Here is a 24,373-nt window from a genome sequence, read left to right on the forward strand (position 1 = left end):
GCTCTGATCAGAAGGTTCCAATAGATTGTTAGCTTCATGTTTCCTCTCATAGAAAATGCAATGAATCGATTTTCTCCAGTTTTATCAATGTCAATGCAACTACAAATGCCGAACCTTTAATTTCGTTCATTGTGTTATTGGTGTACAATCCATCACAAACCAGCATTCAGCCATCGCACCACTTTAGTACGACAGGAAGTTTTGAGCCTTTTCATGCTTTGAATTTATATAAGAACAGTCATGTTCAGTGGCGGTATTGTGGGATTAAGCAGCATGGGGAATAATTAAAACCACAAAAGGCACAAGTTGTCATTTTGTGATGAGCCTGCCATTGTGGTAGAATAATGTTGGTAACATCTGATTACAACAGACGTGACAAGAATAGAGTTAACAGAAGAATCTGATTGATTTGTGTAATTGTGTGCGCCAGATTTGATTTTGTCAATGCACACTTGCCTACTGAGTATATTGCAACTCAGTCAGCAGTCGGTCAGGCCAGCTTCCAGTTGAATTCAAGTCTCCCGCCATGATTGCTTCAGAGGGCTAACTTAAAAACAAAAGCCGAATAAGTTATTAATATCCATGTTCACGATTCTCTTAAATGATATTGGGAAAATGTATCAAAATAAACCTTACCAGGTAGAATATGTAAATTAATAGATTGTAGCGCTTTTATTTTGACGTTTTTACCGGAAGCGTGTCGTCGCGGTAAAGGACTGACACGTCGTCTATTCAGAGTTTGTGAACAACGGCAATATAAGTGCCCCAAACTGTTGCGGCAGACGTCAGTAACACAAAGTCCTCAAGTCACGTTACGCTACAGTTAAGAGTGCTAGGACATAATTATGCTGACATTGTATTGTACGGCCCTGTTGCCAGCGTTTAGCGGCGACTGCTAGCTAACAGCGAGCTACCACCACTAAGCAGCAAGCTAGCCGTGCTAGCTAGCAGCGGTAAAGTGCTCCAGCCGTCTAATTACTTTTCAAAGGCGTTAATACTACAGCCTGTATACAGCTGGGGTAGGCTCCAGCACCTTCGTGAGGATAAGCGGTTCAGAAAATGGATTGATGGTCTGCGCATACTTCGATGCTAACAGCCTGACTAATTTGCCGTTCCTACTGATCACTTATTAACGAACCAGGCTTACTCAAATGTGCTATTTATTTAGCCGACAAAATCGCTATTGGGGGTCTGACTTCACTTTAGTTCCATTGACCAAAATCTATGGGTAGAGATTTGTCAAAAATCTCATTGTTTCGGAGGAAAATAGTTTGCTGACAAGCACAGTTTAAGTACAAAAAAAAGAAGTTGATTTTCTAAAAATGAAAACCAGTTGGTTGTTAATTATTACATGCAAATGTGTTTTTTTGTCTTCTGTATTTATAATTATTCTTTACCAAGAAAGTATATAAAGGTATATTTTTATTTCTATCCAAACACCCGAATTTTCGCTAGAATATCTGAATACCAAAATATTTGATAGCTACAGCCCTAATGATATTCATTTTGAGTTGTTTTGAGGCACATGCTCATTTTTGCTAACATAAATAATATGTGTTACTATAAATTCTGCTTGGTCCAAAAGGAACTTGCATAATTATAATGTTTCAAATAATTTTATTTGTTAAGAAAATGGATGGATGGACGGATGTCTTATTATTTTCAAACATTTTCTTGTTTTGAACAAAAAATAACCGTAATTTCAAATATTACCAAAATAATCGTGATTATTTTTTTTCCCCCATAATCGAGCAGCCCAAATTGCCAGTCATTTTTTTGCCAAAATGATTTTTTTGCCTAAGTAATCTCTTCGTGATGCAACTAGTTCAATTTTTTGTTTCCAGAAAAATCTGAAAAAGGTGATTATTTTAAAGGATCTTTGTGCAGTTTGTCACTTCTTTACTCGCGATTGCCACCTCTGACCCAAAGCATAACTGAAGCATCTGTCAGGCTTGTTCATGGTGCGTGTGCGGGTAATAGTATGTGCACGATCTTAAAAGAGACAGCCTCAGTTGACAAATGAAGACATGACTTTAAATTAGGTAAGAAAGACTCTGCCCCTCCCCAAAGAAATTGTGTGTGCGGGTCCACACACACTACTATAAAAGGAAGATAAAAGCTGATAGGTGCAGTCACAGTAAAACAGTCAGGGACCTTCGTACTCTATTTGTTTTCATATCAGTTACAAACAGCATTACAACCATTAATTAGATAGCATTCAGTGATTTCCGTAACAAATAGAAAAAAATCCTTAACATTTGGCAGCTCTGTGATAGTGACAAAGCAGAACGTACTACAAGGGAAATTACATCATTTTTAAATCTCTGCCAGTGTGCTGTACTTCAAACTTTCACTGGTCTTTGCCATAATCCGGCTGCTAAAAGAAGATTAGTTTCACTCCATAACCACCCGTGTTTCATACCCACACTTGGCCTGTCATCACTACTTCTAGGTTTATTTCAATGACATCTCTGTCACCACCTCCTGTGTGAATGAAGCTCTAGATTAGGGCAGGCCAATCATTTTCTAACGTGATAAACTGGAATGGTTGTCAAAAGCCACATCAACATGCCAGCTTCAATTGTGATCTATTTTAATGCGACAAAGTATATTTTGTTTTATTGTTGTAATTTGGAAATAAAAATGTTACAATTATAAGTAGCCATGTACAGTATACACATAACACTAACACACAACTCTTAACACTAATCAACGTTCACAAAAAGCGTGTCTGCAGTATGCATCAATTGTTCTACATTTTAAGTAGTTGGCAACAATCACTAACTCATATTGGCTGTTTCTAGTTGGGACTCCACGCTGCCTAAAAAAAACATTTGCAGCCGGAGTCATTGTTAAGGCCAATCAAAAGGGCAGGATAGAAGAGGATAAAATAAAAGAGTGGCTGTGTGAGGTGTACGTTGTCGTGTTATGCGAATATAAAGAGGGTTTTGCCACAACGGGTCCAACAGGAGGCTTTATTTCACGAAGACATTCCCGTAACTGACTGATCTCAGCGCCCGCCCATCTCTATGTCACGGGTAGATGACACATACCAAATACAAAGGGGTGTCCGGGCTAAACTACTGCATAGTGTATCTCTTTTTATTTTGTAATGCTTTATTGCACAATGCGCACTTACAGCAACAGACATCGCAAAAGTCACTTTGAAGTAGTGCAAGTCTACACAGTGTATCTAAACAGATCACATCACATACGTAAAGAGACCAGATGTTTTTTTTCCATCACAACGCGGGCACATCTCACAGCCGCTGTGAGAAACAAAGTGCGACAAATGAACGCAAAGCTTGCTATCATTCCAGGAGGCTTGACTATGGAACTTCAACCGCTGGACATCGGTGTAAACAGGGCGTTCAAAGGCAAGTTACTAGCGGCGTGGGAGCGCTGGAAGACAGATGGCGAACACATCAGCGCCTTGCGAGTTACGCCACAATTAGTCAATGGATCGTGAATGCTTGTGCAAGCTGGCATCATTTCCGATGAGCCGCACAACGAGACTGACACGAGACGGAGCCTGGCATTATTGATGGAGAACTTGCCCACTTGTTTGTTTCGGGTACAGAAGATGAAGACTGAGGGATTTGTGGATTAGGATTGATCAAAAGCAACGTGAGTATATTGTTATATACTTCAAGTACAACCGTGCCTGCGCCCAGCCATTCCTACACCATGTTAATACTTGGGAGGGGCGCCCAAGTAAACTGGCCACTGCCTAAGAAGTTTTCAAGAAAATGTTACATCTTTTAAAACTATAAGGCGCACTTAAATTTGTCTTATGTGTGCACCGAGTTCCAGAGACGTTTTCCTTTCAGCCTAGCTTTGGGGGCAAATGTTGCTGCGCCAACGCAAGTTTCTGATTGGTGGTCTGGTTCACGCTCATTCTTGGTTGGCTGCTGGCCTGCGTTAAGACTGCGGGGCGAGTGATCGAGGCTTGTTGTTGTGCAAAACCAACATCAAAATAATAGCGATAGTTCTACTATTTCGATAAAGTACAATTTTGACTGAAGAGTGATTTGCTTCTGATGCGTAGTTCTCGTAGTGTCCCGCCTAGACTCTCGTGAGATCTTGCAGTTCTTGTAGGCAGTCACATCACGCTAACGGCTCATGCAGCGTCACGAGAATAAATTGTTTGCGTGTATGGAGCCTTGGCTCTAAACTGCTTCGTGCTTAATAAGACTTCTTGTCCCCTCGGGAAGCAAATCAGACACAAAAGCGAGTGGCCCTGTACTTCCGACTTCCTTTTCTCCATGACCGGGCAGGTTCACATGACTGCAGGAAATGTGAAAAAAAAAGAAAAAAAAGAAGTGTTTCCATTACACTTTTGCGAAATATTTCGATTTCAACACGTCTCAAAAAGCACCGCATGAGAGCGTAAATCTGAGTCCAACGGAAACGCACCTAGTGAGGTGAATAGCGCCATCTAGCCTAGCGAATTGTTTACTAGCTACTCACTCTGCATCAATTTATTATTCTGAAATGGATTTGCCTTGACTTGGTGAGCAGGGTGACCAATCAGGAGTTAGGCCCTGCCCAACTAACTTAGATGGGCGAGTTTGACAGATAATATAAATTCACAAAACACCGCAACACAGTGACCATGAAATAATTAATTTGAGAATTTACAAATAATCATAGGTAATTTATTTAATTATTGGCACATTAAATAACACATTGATTTATTTAATTCCATTTTTAATCAATAAATGAAACAATTAACGACACATTTATTTAATGATGTATTCATTTATTTAAATTTTGGCACGTTTAGTCCTCCATAGATTGTTTCAGAAACCGGAATTCAATATAGACTGCATGTAAACGTAGTCAGTGTCAAAGTTGTTTTTGTTCACGTGTACCTCCCACATATGTGAAAAAACAATATAAAAGGCACCTCTTTCGAAATAAAAACACAGCAGAAATTACCAGTACATTTTACTTTCTCTTCATTATGACTTTGTGAGGGCCCTTTGACTAAGAATTTATGAAAACTTCGTCATTTTGTCACACTACTCAGACATCATTGGAAAACTCTGCAGAGTCACAGGTTAGTTTATAGACACTGAAAAAGTGTCTGAGCACTGATGAATCGTGTCGACTACTGAACGGCCACTAGTGGCTCACATCACCCATATGGTCTCAACTCGGCCTGTCTGAAACCAAAGTTGGCCAGATATATGAGGAGAAAAAACATGTACTGTCTGCTGTGAGCATCGACTTTGCCAATCGTTTAAGGGCACACACATTCCCATCTTTTAGGGTAATTTATTTTAATTATTTCTCTTACCACCGTTTAAAAAAAAATATTTTTATTTTTATACAGTCTTGCTCTTACCTTGACTGCTTTCCTTTTATAGTACCTTGTTTATCTTGCCCAACAAATTTTAGGCTCCCAAGTCCCAGACATCTCTCTGTCCCATGCTGCAATGGGTTCCTTGATATATCACTCATTCATTTATTCATGGACTAACTGCAAGTATGTATGCAAACTGGGAAGCTACAATATGAATTGCCCCTTGTGGGATAAATAAAAATGTCTGAATCTGAAATGTCTTTGTAATATGGAGACTACTGATGTGATAAATACGGGTGAATGCTTGTGCAGATTAAGTCACAAAATGAAACTGCCACATAAAAAGCATTCTACCTCAACAGGTTGATTCGAACAAGTGAAGTTGATGCCGTATTTCATGATGGTATAATTCTGATTCTTTCAAAGTTAACAAATCATTGAAATTAGCTACAAGCACAGCATGTGGCGTGGCGGGGAATCTGAACGATTACTCGACCAAAGACATATAATCCCAGAGTGGACCACAGACTAAGAATATAATCCCATTTCTATCCAGCACTAGGAGATTAAAAATAATACACATCATAATGAAAATCCTTTTTTTTTTTTTTATAAACAAGACACCCTTCTTGTGTGCAAATGGCCAATGAGGATACAAATTAGTTAAAAAAAATAAACTTTCTCTTTCGATGGCACTCATCCTAATTAAGATGTACTGCACAGTGCACACTCATGAAAGACGTCCTGACATAAATGTAGGGGGGAAAATGAAGCCACAACACTGTACGTCCAAACAAACATATCCAGTATCAGTATTGTGATGGGGGTGTCACACACAAATCTTTTAAACAAAAGATTTATAAATATTTAACAATTCTTCATGCTGTCCTTAAATGTTATGTTTGTGTGTCTGATGGGTGATTGGACTAAAGGCCTAGATACGCCAATCCGACGTCTGGGGTCGGACAGCGTTGGGCATGCGCCGTCTGATCAGTGTATAAATTACTGCCGTGAAGTTGTATCAAGTTGGAATACGTGTGGGGGGCGTTTCCAGCAAATTTGACATGTTGAATCGGCGTCGGGGCATTTGATCACTGTGGTTGGCTGTTAGCTAGCAAATCAGCGCACGGGGCAAGAAGAGCAAGTGACAACACGGATAAACAGTACTCTGTTTTTTCAGGATAGCACACCTGAATATTAAGGTCACCCCATTAAGAGGATATGATCATATTTCAGCAAGATTTGCAAAAACGTAAAAAGTCCTTATTGTATTTTGGAGGTCAGTAAATGACACAGCACAGTGACAGTTTGGCCGACTTCAAAGAAGGTAGCTTCAAAGCTGTGATCGATGTGGTAAATAGACATCGTTTACATTTAAATTTGTTTTCGTTTTTTTTTAAATAGTCGCCGTTTCTCCACCTCGGCCTGACGTCCTCGGAGCGTCCAAATAAGCACAGCCAGGCGGTAGTAATTCAATCAAAGCGGTGGACTCACCAGCGACGTTCCAGGTCTCCGTCAGGCAGAGGAAATTCAAGTTGTTGGAAAAGAAAAACTCCCTCAAAATAAACGTTTTGTTTGTCAATGACCGCGCATTTAACAGCGCCATCCTTGTGGGAGCAGCAGGGGTGCATAGTTCTTCCGTCCGGCAGTCTCGAGGAAGCTCCTTCAGAAGCTGGAGGTCGGCACCGCGTCCAAAAACGCAGAGGGCAGCACGGTCGAAGCTTTTCGGGCGAACCGACGATCGGTAGCAGCCAGGAGTCGACAGGGTCCAAGATACGCCACAACGGAGTACATCTATGCGTTCGGGAACGAAGCTTGTTCCAGTGTCCGTTTTCGCTTCACCAGCTGGCCACCGCGTTTACCCCGGTGCCGCTGTCAACACCAGTATGAGTTGTTTACGTTTTGACATCCTGCCTCCGTAAAGAGGTTGTTGGTTGCCTTTAGGAATAATGACTACCGCCGCTGATGGTACGGAAGGGTATTTCTTCTCGCGCATTCGCTGAAGGTACGTAATAGTCTGTGTCTGTGTGGTGTGTATTAATTACGTCATTTTTCTACGCGGCGTGCCGACGTCATTTGGCCGACGCCGGATTGGTGTATCTAGGCATTAAGACACTTGGGCTGGACTACAGAGAAATCCCGCCTATTTACAGTTTGCTATTGAAAAACATAGCATGTTTTTCTTCTTCTGTGGAACCTCTACTCATCATTTGCTAAAACACTAATTTATAGTGTTTTTGTGCCCTTTCGGTAATGACCTAAGATGCAGGCTTAAGCCCTGGCTTTACTGTTAAAGTGGGGAAAATCTTCATTTTTCACTGTTTATGTATGTTTTGGATTTGTTCAATGATTGTTTGAAAATTCTTTTTTTTTTACAAATTTTGGAGGTCTTGTTGCTGCATAAGTGTAATTCACAGGGTGTTGCAGGGAACATGACCCCTGCACCTTTTCAGAGGGAATTTATTTTATCCCATGCAAATGTTTACCATCCAAAATCTATCTGTTAAGTATCCCCCTCTTCCAAAAATCCTCTCCATTGTGGTTTGCCGGTCCCAGTAGTATCGTTTTGTCAGCCGCTGACTGGCTTTTGTGGTCTGTCAGTAGAGGCACCATGCACCGTTCGCCTTGCTGATCACTTCCATGTTACCCATGCTATACAGTACATAATGTAATATCTGAGTGGGATCCTGGCACGGGTCATGTGCATTACACAGCATTGAAGCAGCCAACAAGGCATACAAAAAAAAAAAACAGCCAGCCGGCAAACGCCCATAGCTATTGTTCGTAACAACAACAACAAAAGTCACTGATGTAGAAGGGAAGCCTGGAAACCGGACTCATAGCTGTGCCAGAGATCCGAGTCTGGTCACAGTCTCATTAAAGTAGTGCTGTCACTATCACTGCTTGTCGGTAGCACATTGACAAGACAGTTCAGAGGATGTAGCCTTGTGAATTTAATAAGCAGTGACAAATTACGTAACAGAGCGAGCGGCTTTTTAAAATATCCGTAACATTCGTGTTACGGCCGGAAGAGTCAGTGTTTGTTGATTTCCGTAACAAAATACGGACAATCTGTAACAATTGGAAGCTTTGCTGTATAGAAAAATTCACAACATGTTCGTGAGACAGCCACCTACGACTGCGTATTACGGGAAATGTCTAAATGTATTTATTTTTATAGAGGGGAGGGGGGGGGGGGGGTGTAATATTCTGTGCAAAAAAACGCAAAGAAAAAAATCATATTTGCGACATTACAAAGTAGAAAATCTCACAAATTTACGATAAATACACTCGCTAATTTGTGACATTATAAAGTGGCAAATTTGTGAGAACAAAAACTCATAAATTTACGAGGGTTCTCTTACAAATTTGCTAGTTTATGTCACAGATCTGTGATTTTATTTCTCGTAAATTTGTGGGGGGGTTTTCTCTGAATATTACACCCTCTAAAACCTCTAAAAATATATTTATACGTGACCCTAATACACCGTCATAGCCGCCAGCCATCAACCAAGTTGCAACATTCCCTGCAGTCCCGAGCCCGCTGTGATTGGAAAACAGGTGCAGTGACAAAGGGCAGTGACAAGAGGTCAGGAAGCATGTACAAGGGAAAACTGAAAAAATGTTAAATTCTAATTCGTAAACAGGCACTCATTTTGTGAAATGTCTATTATGACATATTTGCATTTAAAAGTAGTGTTGTTCCGATACAATGCTGGTATCGGGAGAGGCCCCGCTACTGCATTAAAACAGTAGTATCGGCATCGGCAAGTACTAACAAGTAACATGCCAATACCATTATTTCAGACGCTAATATAGGACTTTTGATGCAGCATCTTGTGTCTTGCTTGTGTACGACATTCACTGATGTGTGACGTGTTCACTGTATGCCGAGCCAAGATATCCTATTGGCCCTTGAATGCTCTGAACCAACGGCAGGGCAGCTTTCGTCATATTGAAAAACACAACAACCTAGGTATTGTATCGGCAGATACTGCAAAACTGGGTATCGGAATCAGCATCTGGGGGCAGAAAATGGTATCGGAACAACACTATTTTAAAAGCTTATTGTCCAGAACTTCGCAAACCTTTTACTCCAATGTCACCTAAAAAAACAAACACTTGTCAATGTTACCTCAACCACCCGCCCCCCAAAAAAATTACTGTAGTATAGTAGATTTATTTATATGTTAATCAAAAATGAGGAAAATGCATTGTTCTGAAAAAGTATAGTTATTTGTGTAAATCACTGTAACATTGCGCACAGTTGGAACATTAACACCGTAATTAAATACAGAAAAAAAAGTAGTCCGTAATTCCAATTAAAATGTACTTCATATAAAAGTTAAATAAAAACGATGACTTAATAAACGTTTGAAAAACATTTCTAAATTATTACATAGAAATGTATTGTACTTGAAAGATAGACACAGCTATAAAAACAAACACAAAATGTTAAAACCCCTGCAACATTAGGCACAGTTTTAACATTTAATTCAATTATTCATTCACATACTATTGAACACAGGTGTCAAACCTGGGGACCAGAACCGGCTCAACACATCACTTTGTGGCCCACTAAAGCAATCAAAGTGTGTCTACTTCATGTTTCTTGCAAAGATGTGGCCTGCGACAAAAGTTTAAGTTTCACACCACTGCAGAGGGAGCCTGAACCATAACTATAATTTGAGAACCACTACTTGGGCTGTTGTTTTGTAAATAACTGTTCTCCATGTGAACCTCAAAGTAGATGCATTGGAAGGAGGGGAAAAAGTAACAGGGTGTACTGCTTTTTTTTGTGTGTATTGTGTTTTGTTGAGTATAAGCCGGTTTAGATAATGAATGAATGAATGGTTACATTTCGTCAGTAATAATTTTTGATTTTATACTTTTAATGACTTAAATTGCAATAACATTAACTAGATTGGATTGGTTAAATTCTGCACAACAATTAAAAATGTTGACAAGTTGTCACTTAAATTATTGCCTGTATATTTCAAAAGGGTTTAGAATGATGAGTTTGGCAGAGCAAAAAAAAAAAAAGAGAAGAAAAAAAGAAAAGGAATGGCATTTGTTGAGGAAGTTTACCAAATCTGAGGTTGGGTACAACAGACTATAACGGTTCAAATACATTATTACATGTGATCAAAAATGTTTTGCAGTTCTATTATTCTCATCAGGGAGTATGGCTTTCAACAACATACAGAACAAAAATGACTTCTTCTTTTTTCTTTTTACAACAGGGTAACGAAAGCTAGCGGGCCTGGCTACAGGCCCTCAGACGCTCGGGAAGTTGTCTACGAGTGGGAGAAAAGGCGCTGATGAGGAAGGCTTTGAACGCCATCTTGTTGAGTGCAGCTACCCGGGCCCTCCAATGCAGGAACCCATTCATTGGAGGCGGTGCAGGGAGGGGACACACAGGCTAAATTAATCCCCACAGAGTAAATTCAAATGATTCTTTAGGAGAGAAATGATGAGAATGGCAAAAAATAACTCACACGACGACTCGAATTGCGAGCATTCATTCGCGAGTTGTCCGGCTCGACGCGGCCCGGTGTCAAGTTGCTCATAGCGGCATCTTGTTGCCCCTTGGTTGCGGGGGGAGTCGCACGCGTCAGCAACACGTCCGACTCGCCGCTCAACACATTAACCTCATAATGTCACGCTCACGGAGCCAGACTGGATCTTTAGCATAATTTACCCGGGAAATCTCATTTAATCGGTTTTGGCGGTGTACGGTACAGCGCGCGAGCCGACCTGGTATGGGACATGGCCAGTGTAGCTGCTAACAGCTCGCCCTGCAACACACCCGAGCTCGAGATAACAGGATTGCACAGAGCCAATTAAACTCATTCTCTTTAGTTCACTCAAGACCAAAATGTATATAACGCATTTTACACATTAGCGTTCAGGGCTAAAATACCATTTAACCCATGTGACTTGATACAAGTCTACAACAATGTTGCCATAGGCTAATTAAGCTAGTATAAAGTTGTATCCCCGCGCAGCCTGATTGTTGTTCCTTTTAAAACTCTAAATGGCTCAACTGCAGCCCCAGCTCAGTTTTGCTTCGGTCCACTTGTATTTAAAAAGGCGGCGATTTTGACGAAATCATGCAGCTACGACACTCTACGCAAATATTAGGAACACTCTGCGGGTTTAAACAAACAGTTCGCAAAATAGCCCAAAATCTGGCCCAAATATGTCACGATCGAGCAAAACACACCCATGAGAGACACGCCAGGCTGCGGCCACCGCTGGGCTAACTTGCTTGGACTCGCTACAGAAAACGGGTGGTGGTGACGGCAGTGGTTCGGGTTGGCGAAGAAGCCATTTTTAGACTCGCTTCGTTGTCAGCTGCATGATGCTACAATTTGCACCGCGACAGGAAGGAAACCCAAATTCGACGGGTTTAAAAAAAAAAACTGTTTGGCAGGGTACACAAGTTGAATCGGTAATCTCAGACTTGACAACAAGTTTTAATGGGAAGTCCATTAGCATGTATACTAGCTTTGGCTGTAGTAAAGACATGGAAAATATGGGCCGACATGTCGACTTGTTGGCAGCAACTGCGATAGGAATTTGCACTTTAAACAAATTTGCACTTTAAACAAGCCCCCGTATCTTACGGGGAAATTATTTTAAAAGGTTAAGTTGGATGGAAACTAGGGGAGCTCTTTAACGCAGAAAACTATTATCAAATGACCTGTTTAACAGTAGTACATAGTGGCCACTTAAGATCTGTGCATTTAATGCAAAAGCTATACAATTGTCCCAATTGCAATTCGTTCTGCCTTTCTATACTGACCTACACTCATTCTACTGGTTAGCAAGTGGTAGGCTAACGACAACTAACTAGCTATCTAACTAACTGAGGCACTCAACCCAGTTAACCCATTGGTTCACCTCCGCAGCTTTGGCTAGTCACACACATTATACATTATATATGGTGGGGGGGAAAAAAAACATCCTTACCTGCTTTCAAATGAAATCAGCGCTTTAAAATCACATGAGCTGGAAACAAATAAAAGCTCGTCTCTCCTCTCTCCAGCCAGGCGCTCGGATGTAGCTCAATGTAGCTAGCGAAGAGTGGCACTCCCCGAACACAGTTTTGACCCGCCGAGGGAGGGGGAACACACCGGCACAGTCGAGCAGATACGAGGCGGTGTTTCACCCCGAGATAGGCGTTCAGAGTCCCGCGTGAGCACTCTCGGAATCCGCCACAAATTCCACCTTCACGGCCAAAAAAATCCCCTCGTCCTACGGCGTCGTCGTCCCTCTTTTCTTCCTCGGCGTCAGGATCTCAGCAGCTTCTTCCTGCGGCCATCAAACAGCAGAGATGGGCGCGGTAACCCTGCACTCAGCTCCGGGAAACCCCACGCTCAGGAGGCGTCATAATTTACGGCCAAGGGTCGCCGACCACTTTAAGAAATCAGGAAATACTGCCATCTTTGGTTGGTTGTCAGGACCTGATATATTTACATACAGTGTGGGCAAATGTAGCTTTTTATTTGAAACTACTGTATATGAATTTATTTTATAAATGCAATATTGTTTGACCTTGTAAATTCAAAGTGGGGTTTATCCAAGGTTCAGATTTCTAGCATGTGTTAGGGTTTGTGGTAGTTAGTTTTTCCAAATCAGGCCAGGGTTAGAGTTTTAAACAAGGGTTAAGACTCCAAATTACGGCTTCAAGGCCAGTGTTATATGAGTTTACATGGGCATGGTGGAGACTCTATTTTCCTTTGCCCTTTCATTCTTCATTCCCTCCTTAATTCCCCTTCGTTTAATACCATCCTTCCTTACTATTCCGAGAAAAACTCACAAATTACAAGAATTTTTTTTAGTATTTGTGACATTATGAAGTGACAAATTTGCAAGAAAAATCCCACAAATGTATGATAAACCCGCAGATTTGCGAAAAAAACAAACAGAAACATAAATCTTTATCCAATGACCATTAATCCCAAACCATTAATCAATAGAAAAATGATAGAATAATCAATTCTAAAAATGTAGTGACAGCCCTACCAAATATTCCATTATACACACAGAGCTGTTACCTGAAAAAGAAAAACAATACCACTTGCATGGCATTAGAGATTCCTGCTGTGATGCATATCCAGCATTCTCATTTTTGTTTACCATTTCAGGCCAGTAACAGCGTTTCTCACCATTTAATGCACACTTACATTACAAGCCAGTAAATTTGCTACATGCTAGGGTATAGTTAGCACTGCTGCACAACGATTTAATGAATCTGTTGACTCTGGCTATTCTGCTGAGTTATGTTTTCCTTGTTCTTTTATGTGTTGTTTCCTCTCTCAGTTTGTTTGTCAATGTGATATAGTGGAAAAGGAGGCGGTCTGTCTGATTTACATAACCGCAACAACTGCTACTTCTTGTACTGTGCCATTTGCAAGCCAAAACAGAAAATGTGGCAGACATTTAAAAATGGGATGGAGTAGAGATGGGCATACTAGTGATTGTGGATTCTATCCGATACCAAGTAGTACTGGGACCAAATATCGCGATATCGATACCGGAAGTGTTTTTAAAAAAAATGTTGGTTTAATTTTTTTTAAATACACAAAGCTGAAAAAAGCATGCGCTGCTGCTGTGCTCACACCAAAGGAGGCACACACATCTTCAGTTTAACCAAACTACCTCAAACTATTGTGTTACCAATTCCATGTCACCTTGTCAACAGTAGCGTGCGGTGCCCACGAGATGTGGGCCTTGGCCTTCACCCTGATATATCTTTAAAAAAAAAAAAAAAAAAACTTAATACAACATAGTTGTGATTTTACAGTCAAGCACACTCTCCATCATCAATTGATGGCAACGATGCCGCCGCCATGTTTCCAAATGTTTGTGTTGGTGTGAAGGGCTCGTATGCACAAAAATAAATAAAAAATAATAGAAATAAAGAAAATATAATAAATCAATTGCAAATATTGATACGTTAGCTTGGAGATCGATACTTAAAACTAAACACGGTGGATCAAAATATTGATATTTTGTTGTCAGATAGATAGATATATGGATAGTTAGCTAGCTAGCTAGCTAGCATTGGAACAACAAGGTAGTTGCCCTTGTTTTTGTTGTATACTGAAGACATTTAGGTTTCCGATCAAAAACGGAATATGAAGCACAAGTTCAGAAAAAAGACTCAGTTTGTTGCAATGACGCACGAGAGGCCAATAGCAAAGTAACAAGAGAGGCGTTGAGACACTGCCTTAGCTGACAATCCCTATTGACTGACTGCTTAACAGTTCAATGCTCATTAGCTGGCTAAACATTTACATACACGCACACACACTTCCATGTGTCCCACTCGAAGACAACCCACATTCACATGCCGCATGTGCACTACGGTTCACACATTCTAAGAACACATGTGAGTGTTGTCATTCAAACATTCCTCTGTGACAAGATACAAAACAATATGATATGATTTGTTCGCATTCAAATCCGAAAATTCCGATCGATGTTTGTTTTTTATGTCGTTTTGACTGCCTGTGCATGTTAGTGGCTTGGAGGCACACAGAGATGCCGCAGTCATCATGAGCTTCTAGGTGGAGTGCTCCCTGGGAGATTAGACTGGATACTGAGTTAAAGCGTTACTTGGATACTTGGAGACATGGAACTTTGTTGTCTTTAGGGAGTGCCTTAGTCCAGTCACAGTGGGGGACGGCAACACAAGTACTACCCGCTTTGGTTTGGATCTATAGTGAATTGTGCTTTGTAAAACCCAGTGCTTGGAAATGTCTGTCAGAATTACAGGCTTTGTATGATTTTAGATGCATACTGTCGGGTTAAAAAGTATTTGCAGTTTTTACGATTTGGCTGGAGCACCATATATAGTGAATACTGTATATGGTAACATTGACTCCCTGCAGTTGTGAGGTTCTGGGTTACAATCTCAACTTGGACTTTCTTCTGGAGGAGTTTGCATGTCCTCTCCAAGTTTGTGGTTTTTGTACGGGTACTCCAGTTTCCTCACGCATTCCCAAAACATAAATGTTAGGTTAATTGAAGACTCTAACTCTAACATGTCTTTACTGTTAACAATCTGTATTTGCGTCCATTGATAGAACTCGACAATAACGAAGCAAGTATAATAATAACAATCATAATAATACATTTCATTTGAAGCGCCTTTCAGGACACTCAAGGTCGTTGTACAAAACGTTAAAAAAGCACAAAGCCAAATAAAATCAATAAAACAAGGTAAAAAAAGATAAATAATGTAAGTAAGAAATGTAATTCAAAAGGTTTAGTTGGAATAGAACAGCTTAAACAGGTCGATTTTAAGTTTAGTTTTGAAGAGTGGGAGGGAGTTGATGGCACAATGGTCAGGAGGGTGGGAGTTCCAGAGCTTGGGAGCAGAGTAACTGAAGGCTCTGCATCAAATAGTGGCGAGGCCAACACGGGGAACATGGAGTTGGAGGGTAGATGAGGAGCGGAGTGATGTATCACCCCAAACCTGTATTATTACCCTAAAATAGGCAAGGTTGATGGAAAAGCTGAATTAACTTGCCATAAAGTGAAATTGTTTTGTGCTAACCACTAATTTATGAAGCATTGTGTACATAACCCACCGTCTAACAAAGTCCCCGATGAAACCATGAGTTAGAAACATTGGCCCAGAGTGTGTTTGCTTGTCATGCAGAGTCTCTGGGTGTGAGTTTCCATCGGGACTCATCTGGCCTAGGTTGCTGCTGCTGAGATTTAGTTGCCCCTGGATACGCTCCCGCTTGTCTGCATGCGTGTGTTGTGAAGCTGCTTAAGCCGGCGTCAGGCCACCCGGCGAGAATTTATCATCTGAATTGACGCTTTTGGTGAGGCCAGTGTAAAAAGAAAGGAGGGTGGAAGTGGGATAAACTACTTCTAAAGCATTACTAAAAATATTTTACACTGTCCAAAGTAAATGATGCTCATTGGAAAATTCCTGAACCTGGCTCTTTGTTTTTTTGTTTTTGTTTTTTATAGAAAACAATCATATCATCAACTTTTAAATACTAACATAGCAAAAGCTTGCCTCTCTCATTCCAATAAAAAAAAAAAAGCAGTGTTACTGTCTGACCACATGTAGCGTTTAACAACATAAGCAGGTGACCGAAGCAAAAATAAGCAGCAAAAATGAAGGCAAAATAATGATGTGTTGGTAAAAGTAAATACATTTGCCACATATCCTGATTTAAGCAAGGTAGGCCATATTAAAGTTCACCGCAATCCCATATGACTGGAAGGTGAAGCTTTGCACAGTTCACCACTCACAAATCCAACCCAGTCCAGAAGGAATCAAACCATATTACATCTCAACCAAGTCCAATCTGGTTCCAAGACATCCTAGGGCTGTGCATGAGGGATTCTGAAGGCTAAAGTAAGTTATTTTAAACTAAAAAGGAAAATCTGGTTACAATCTGAACTGTTTTTTTTGGGACTATGATGTGTTTTTCTGCAAAAGTGCAATTAGTAACCCATTTGAGTTGATTAAACGGTAACTGAATATTAACTCATTCAATGCCATTGACTGCTATAAATGTAAAAAATTCATTTGAACTATTTCTATTAGATTAACATTTTTCCCCCACTTTTGTTAACAGTATGAAAAGCTAGAAAAAATATTGTACATTTAGAACAGATATAAAATGTTTGATTAATCGTGAGTTAACTATTGAAGTCATGCAATTAATTACAATTAAAAAATTTAATCGCGTCAGGCAATTTAAAAAAGAAGAAAAGATTATAAAAAATTAGGGGCATCAGGCGATTATTTTTTTTAATCATAATTAATCGCATGACTTCACTAGTTAACTCAGTCAATTCACTTCAGGGGTGCTACAGCACCCTCAAAAATATGCACTGCATATCATTTTTATTAACCCAGTGGGTGTTCGCATATACTGTACATGCTCATCACAGTCAGAGGTATTAAGTAGCATCATCGCTCAGTATTAGGGATAGAGATCAGAGCAAAGATCAGATTAGATAAAGCGGCAAAATAACGCCGCCAATATTTGTCTAATATAATGTAGCACACACTTTGTAAAAGCCAGTGACATTACACAAAGCTAAGCTCATAACGACCTTGCTTTTTATAGGCAGGTTGGTGTGCACTAATCTGCTTTAGTATAATCTCCTACAATCTGTGATAAATGCTTACTGCATGTATCTGAGGAGAGGTGAGAGAGGTCGTTGGGACTACTCTGTGGCATTACTGACATCTGCTGTTCACATGCACAAATCATAGGAGCACTTTGTTGTCAACTTGTCTATGATGGCTTTTGGTAAACAAAAGCGTTCATTGGGGCTCCGTATCATTTAGGCTTAGGTTTCTAGTAATTAATTCTATGAGGTCACATTAAATATTATCAGTCATTTAATTAATTGCTTAAACAAATCTAATGGTTACTGCACCCCTTTTTGCATTTTTCATTAATATTGTAAAAAAAAATTGCAAAGACATTCATTTAAAACAAATACAAACCCAATTCCCAAAAAGTTGGAACATAAATTGTGAATAAAAACTGAATGCAATTATGTGGAAGTGCCAAATTTCAATATTTTGTTCAGAATAGAACATAGATAACAGGTCAGAAGTTTAAACTGAGAATCATTTTAAGGGAAAAATATGTTGATTATAAATGTCATGGTGCCAACAAATCTAAAAAAAAGTTGGGACAGGTAGCAATAAGAGGCTGGAAAAGTCAATTGCACTTGCAAAACAGCTGGAAGACCAGTTACCACTAATGAGGTCCATTGGCAACTTGATTGGAGTACAAAAAGAGCTTCTCGGAGTGGCAGTGTCTCTCAGAAGCGAAGATGGGCAGAGAATCACCAATTCCTCCAATGTTGCGTAGAAAGATCGTGGAGAAATATCAGAAAGGTGTTTACCAGCGAAAAATGGCAAAAAGGTTGAAGTAATCATCATCTACAGTGCATAACATCATCCAAAGATTCAGAGAATATGAAACAATCATCAAGGCTGAAAAATCATACTGGATGCCCATGATCTTCGGGACCTTAAACAAACAAACAGGAATGCTTACTGTAAGGGAAATCACAGAAAGGGCTCAGCAATACTTCCAGAAAACATTGTGGGTGAACACAATCCACCGTGCCAGCCGCCGCTGCCAGATGAAACTTTACAGTACAAAGAAGAAGCCATTTATAAAGCAGACCAAGAAGCGCAGGCGTTTCTCTGGGCCAGGGCTTATTTAAAATGGAGTGTGGCAAAGTAGAAACCTGTTTTGTGTTCAGACGAATCACGATTCAAAGTTCTTTGTGGAAAACTGGGGCGCTATATCATACTGACTAAAGAGAACAAGGACAACCCAAGTTGTTATCGGCACTCAGTTTATAAGCCTGCATCTGTGATGGTATAGGGTTGCATGAGTACGTGTGGCACGGGCAGCTTCCACATCTGGAAAGGCATCGTCGATGCAGAAAGCTATATTCAGATTGGAGAACAACATATGCTCCCATCCAGGCACCATCACTTTCAGAGAAGATCTTGCATTTCTCAACACGATAATGCCAGACCACATGCAGCACCAATTACAACATCATGGCTGCGTAGGAAAAGGATCCGGGTTTTGAAATGGCCAGCCTGCGGTCCAATTCATTCACAGATAGAGCACATTTGGCGCATCATAAAGGGGAAGGTGCAACAAAGAAAGTCCAAGACAGTTGAACAGTTAGAGACGCGTGTTAGACAAGAATGAGAAACTTGTCTCCTCGATCCTCAAACATTTGCAGACTGTTGTAAGAAGAAGAGGGGATGCCTCACAGTGGTGAAAATGGCCTTGTCCCAACTTTTTTTTAATTATTTGTTGACACCATGAAATTTAAAATCAACATAGTATTCCCTTAAAATTATAAATTTTCTCAGTTTAAACTTTTGACCTGTTCTCTATGTTCTATTCTGAATCAAATATTAAAATTTGGCACTTCCACATAATTGCATTCAGTTTTTATTCACAATTTGTATAGCGTCCCAACTCTTTTGGAATTGGGTTTGTATGATATTTCCATAACTCATTTAATTTTAATAAAAAAACGTTTCCTGTTGTACGAATTATCCATCCATCCATTTTCCAAACCGCTTATCCTCAAGAGGGTCGCGCGGCATGCTGGAGTCTATCTCATCTGTCAATGGGCGAGAGGCGTGGCACACTCTGAACTGGTCACCGAGCCAATCGCAAGGGACACAGACAAAAAAAACATTCACACCCACAATCACACCTCCGGACAATTTGGAGTGGTCAACTGGCCAACTGAAATGTGGGAAAAAACCGGAGTACCCTGAGAAAACCCACGCAGGTATAGGAAGAACATGCAAACTCTTACAGGAAGGCCAGAGCCAGAATTGAACCCCGCATTTCAGAACTGTGAGTCGGACACGCTAATGTGTTTCACCGTACCGCCCTGTTGTGGGAATTAGATTATACTAACTACTTCTATTTGCTAAATGCCAGAAGGGATTTTTTTTCTTTAAAGACGTTTCATTACTTTCTTTAAAGTCAGAAGTTGACATATGTTGCATTCGAATTTGGTACAGTTATCTTTAAACTGTATGACTTGGGTCAATGTTTTGCATATCCTTCCACAAGCTTCTGGCCCATTGGGCTGATGTCTTGATATATTGTTTGGGAATTTCCAAATAAAATTCTTTCCTCGTGATGCCATCTATTTTGTGAAGGGAACCATTCCCTCCTGCAGCCAAACAATCCTAAAACATGATACTATCACCGCCATACTTCACAATTGGGATAGTGTTTCAAGCTTGCAAGCCTCCCCCTTTTTCCTCCAAATGCTCATTATGGCCAAACAGTTCCATTTTAGTTTAGTACGACCACAGGACAGAGCTCCAAACATTAAAAGTCCTTGCCCCCGAGTGCATCGGCAAACTGTAATCTGGCTTTTCGATGGCCTTTCAGCACAGGACAGCATAGCACTTATTTCACTGTGGATAATGACGTAGTCTTACAATCTTAAAACAGCATTTTCACAAGGTCTTTTGCTTTTGATCTTGGATTGACATGCACATTTCGGACTCGAATAAAGTTGGTGAGAATGAATTAGGAGATGTGCTTCATGAGATCAATGGTAAAAAAAAACGTTTTTTTTAATCCTCAATGTGGTAATTTGAATGTCAAATAGCTATTTCCACCTGTTGACACAAAATGAAACTGCATTTCTTCCTTCTTCACATACACAATGCGCGCCTGATGTCACATCCGCAGACTTAGGGCGGGAAGTTCAAACTTGAATCCAGTCTGAGACTTGCATGAGGTATAAATCTGCTAATAAGATGTTTGAGTAATAAATGGTCAAATAAAAGGGCTACTGTAAATCAACAATGACAAAGTTTCAGTCTCTAACACTCATTTTTTTACGTTTTTACAATTTGGACATGTTAAAAGGGTAGACAATGGTCTTTATGTTGATTTTGCATTGCCTGCTGATTTGATTTGACCAAATAAATAAAACTTAAACAAACAAAAAAAATCTAGATTTATGCAGGTCCACAATACTCTTCCAGACATATTGGCCGATTTATTTTGACTTTCCCATTATGTAACAAAAAAAAAGCTGTGTTTTTGGTGTGCCTTTTACTCCCATCAGATGCTGCAAACTTCATACTTTAAACTTAAAAGGCAAGTTAATCATACTTTATGTAAACCTCTGACTTTGAAGAAAGTAATAAAAGATCAACTGAAAAAAATCCTCTCATTAATCTGGCAATTAGCAAATAGAAATCATTTGAGTAGTCCTAATTTACCTAAAACAGTGAATAGTGTATCTTAGTATGATTTAATGCAGGGGTGGGCACACTCGGTCCTCGAGGGCCGGAATCCTGCAGGTTTTGGATGTTTCCCTTTTCCAACACAGCTGATATATGATCAGCTCATCAGCAAGCTCTACATGAGCCTGATAACGATCCTGTTGATTGGAATCAGCTTGTGTTGGAAGAGGGAAACCTCCAAAACCTGCAGGATCCCGACCCTCGAGGACCGAGTGTGCCCACCCCTGATTTAATGCAACAAAGAGAAAAAAAAGAAAATGCAAGGGAAAAAAAGTGTATCGCTGCTGTTAGACCGAAACCTCATAAGTCACATTATTTTGTTCAAAAATCGATACTATAATTGGTCGTTCTACATGTGTGGATGTTATTTTTACAAATATTTGACCAGTGTTGAAAATGGCTAGCGCTCTTTGATGGTGCATTGTTAATGGTTGAACAAGCGTGCCGTTTTTGAGGTCTCTTGAAAAGAGACTATTTTGGAGGTACAAGGTTTTGGCCCGACGCCAGTGATATATTGTAAACCTTTTTATATCATGTATGTCTGGTAAATTAGCAGTTGGAATGTAAATTATGGCCAGTGCTACTTCACACAACACCTTTTTGACGGACACTTCACACATTCAAACTAAGGTGGTAGAAAAGAAGGATAAAACCATCAATCAAGCCATTTAGCGGTTTCTCAATCGCTCTGCCTGTCATCAGTGGAACTAGTGACCTCATTTTAAAAAGATGCATTCCTTTCTTGCTATCATGGTCTCTCATATGCTCTCTGGTAGCGGAATCAGATTCCCATAGAAAATAGCTTAAATTCAGTGTACAGAATTATAAATGTCCGTCCGTCCATCCATCCGTCCATATACTGCATCCTAAGCATGATTGGTTGCTATCCCAACTAGAGAGATTTCGCCATCAGTCACTGACCTGCGACATACGTAAAGAATTTGACGAGGTATAATTAATTTAGCCAAGCATATTCATATGTCGTCTTCAATGAACCTAGAATACAGTTTTTGGTTTGGTTTTAGACTGCAACATGTTACAGAGAAAGGCCAAATCAGACAGAGTCGAACCTGCAATCCGTTTGTTGCGAGGCCACAGTGCCAAGCACTCAAACACTGTGCTGTTGTAACAGTTTCCTATTTCACAGTTGAAAAGGAAGGCCTGTTTTTAGAGGCCTCTTTACAGATGCATTGCATTGCATTGCACAGTAAAACAAAGTGCAGCAAGCGTTGAGTCACCTTATTACCTCAGACAAGTTTTCCGGAAGAAAGATGTTACAAAGAGTAGTTAACTGATTTCCACAAAGCCATTACTGGTATGAGGAAGAATACACCGTTATCAGTTTGGTGCAGATCTAATTAACGGTGCAAGGTTCAGGAATCTCTAACACATTTGTAAACATTGTGAGAGACAACAGGCTTACGTGTCCGTGTAAAATGTGTGGTCATTATGATCATATGGTCCAAATCATAACAAAAATACTAGCAACATTTGATGTAGCCTGTTACTAAGTTGTTTGGAAAGTATTAGTGCACCTGCACAACATGATTACATCCAATAGATGAGTTAACAACATTTACAAAATACTCAGTTAGTGTTAAAAAAAAGTTTATTATTTTGGTTGCAATTTTGTAGGATGACATGACATTGCGATTTGTTTCTCATTTTTGTTTTAACTACATGCGATAGGCTAAATGTGGTGGTTAACAGTCATTGGCTCTCGCAAAAATAGAGCTATTTGTCGGAAAAAAAAGAATCCCTGAAAGTAGGAGTCAGTCCACATGAGTGGAGACTAAAGCCATGAGGGTAACGCTGTACACTCGCGTTTCATCACCTTTTACCGTCAGAGGCACACACATCTGCACCACTTCATTGGGCTGAAACACAAATTATTTACATCATTACTATACAATTTCACTAACTCGCCAGTAAATGTTTGGAATTGTATTCACTTGTGGTTGGTTGATCACATTTGTCGATTTTAAAACATATATCCTTTTGTTGCCCACCGCCCCTTTTGAATTAAAACAGATCCTCCTCACCTTGCGCCCACTCTGCGGGATCCATGTGAGCTTAATAGTGCGCCTGGTGCCCGCCTCTACGATGCCTCTGCTCGGATCCACATTGAAGCCCATCTGCTGCAGAGATGCCATGTTGTCCCAGTGAAAGTCACTCCCCTGAATAGGATGGTCCAAACAAGCAGTCAATGCACTGGCTTATATCACACAATTATTTAATTTGGAAAAGCATCAGACACCTTGCTATATGTCTTAACGCTGCTACATTGTTTTGGTTTTGGTTTGGTTAGTTTTGTTGTTTTGTCATGATCTGTGTTTTGTTTGGTTTGGTTTTAGTTGACATTTCTCCTTGTCATTGTGCTCGTCATACTGGCCCCCTTGTGTCTTCCAATCAGCACCCTCTGCCCCTTGTGTCATGTCCAGGTGTCATTGTTGTCGTTTGATTGCTGCTATTTAGTTCCCTCCTTCCCTGCAATCTTTGTTGGATCATTCATTTGCTTTTCACTAGCGGTGGGAATCTTTGAATGTCTCACGATTCCATTCGATTCGATTCTGATTTTTGGGCCTGCGATTCGATTCAGAATACATTTTCGATTCAGAGCGTTTTTTTTTATTCACAATGATTTGATTGACAATGATTTTTGCTTCCATCTATAGATGTGCAAGGAATTGTTATGATCTACTCCAGTCTGACTCGCTAATGCTAATTAGCGTGCTACTCGCGGCACTTTTATCACTCAAAAGAACGGCTCCACGCTGAAATGTTTTTTTAATTTATTGGAATAACTTGATCGTGACTTTTTCCTTCTACTCTCTAATGTGGCTACAACTTAACAATGTATTAGACCGCGTGGAACCACACTGCCCCTCAGTGGCCAAACCGGGTACAACATGAACAGCGCTCCAAATAAAAGCACACACAGACAAAGGCAAGACAGTATAAAATAATTAAAATAAAAAGATTTTGGGACATTTAAAATTGATTCTGAATCATACTAAATGAGGATCGTGATTCTTATGAGAATCGATTTTTTGGCACATCCCTACTTTTCACAGTCTCTGTCAGTCATCCTGTCCCTGCTCTGGTTCTAGTGTGTTTTGTATTTATTTATTTTTTTGTAGTTTTGATTCCAAGTTCCTTGCTTGCGTTCTCCTTTTGGAAATAAATTCCTCCTTTTGTTAAACTCCTGCAAGCTTGCCTCGCCTCCGTTTCCTGCATGTGGGTCCTCA

The 24,373-nt window shown here is 40.1% G+C and overlaps 2 protein-coding genes and 1 long non-coding RNA gene across 4 annotated transcripts in view; 1 reads left to right on the forward strand and 2 right to left on the reverse strand.

Moving 5' to 3' along the window:
* The window catches only part of LOC147178533 (guanine nucleotide-binding protein G(I)/G(S)/G(T) subunit beta-1), a 36,110-nt gene extending 23,438 nt beyond the window's left edge, over positions 1 to 12,672 (reverse strand). Inside the window, exon 1 of the mRNA XM_086069366.1 lies at positions 12,284 to 12,672. The gene's annotated coding sequence lies outside the window, so the exon portion shown is untranslated. The remainder of the gene's footprint in view (positions 1 to 12,283) is intronic.
* LOC147178534 (uncharacterized) lies at positions 3,239 to 24,327 on the forward strand. Its single transcript, XR_015094136.1, has 2 exons — positions 3,239 to 3,627; positions 23,157 to 24,327. It is a non-coding gene; the product is annotated as an uncharacterized LOC147178534 (long non-coding RNA).
* Positions 22,671 to 24,373, reverse strand: part of cfap74 (cilia and flagella associated protein 74) — a 47,499-nt gene continuing 45,796 nt past the window's right edge. The window contains exons 38-39 of one of the 2 annotated variants that reach the window (XM_086069363.1): positions 23,168 to 23,302; positions 22,671 to 23,002 (exon numbers count right to left, since the gene is read on the reverse strand). In XM_086069363.1, the coding sequence (XP_085925489.1) occupies positions 22,898 to 23,002; positions 23,168 to 23,302 (240 nt within the window). In that variant the 3' untranslated portion in view covers positions 22,671 to 22,897. The remainder of the gene's footprint in view (positions 23,003 to 23,167; positions 23,303 to 24,373) is intronic. The other variant, XM_086069364.1, reaches the window with a different exon arrangement.

Source organism: Leptonotus elevatus, chromosome 2 (assembly GCF_054856555.1).
Source record: "Leptonotus elevatus isolate MCC_2025b chromosome 2, RoL_Lele_1.0, whole genome shotgun sequence".
NCBI lineage: Eukaryota > Metazoa > Chordata > Actinopteri > Syngnathiformes > Syngnathidae > Leptonotus > Leptonotus elevatus.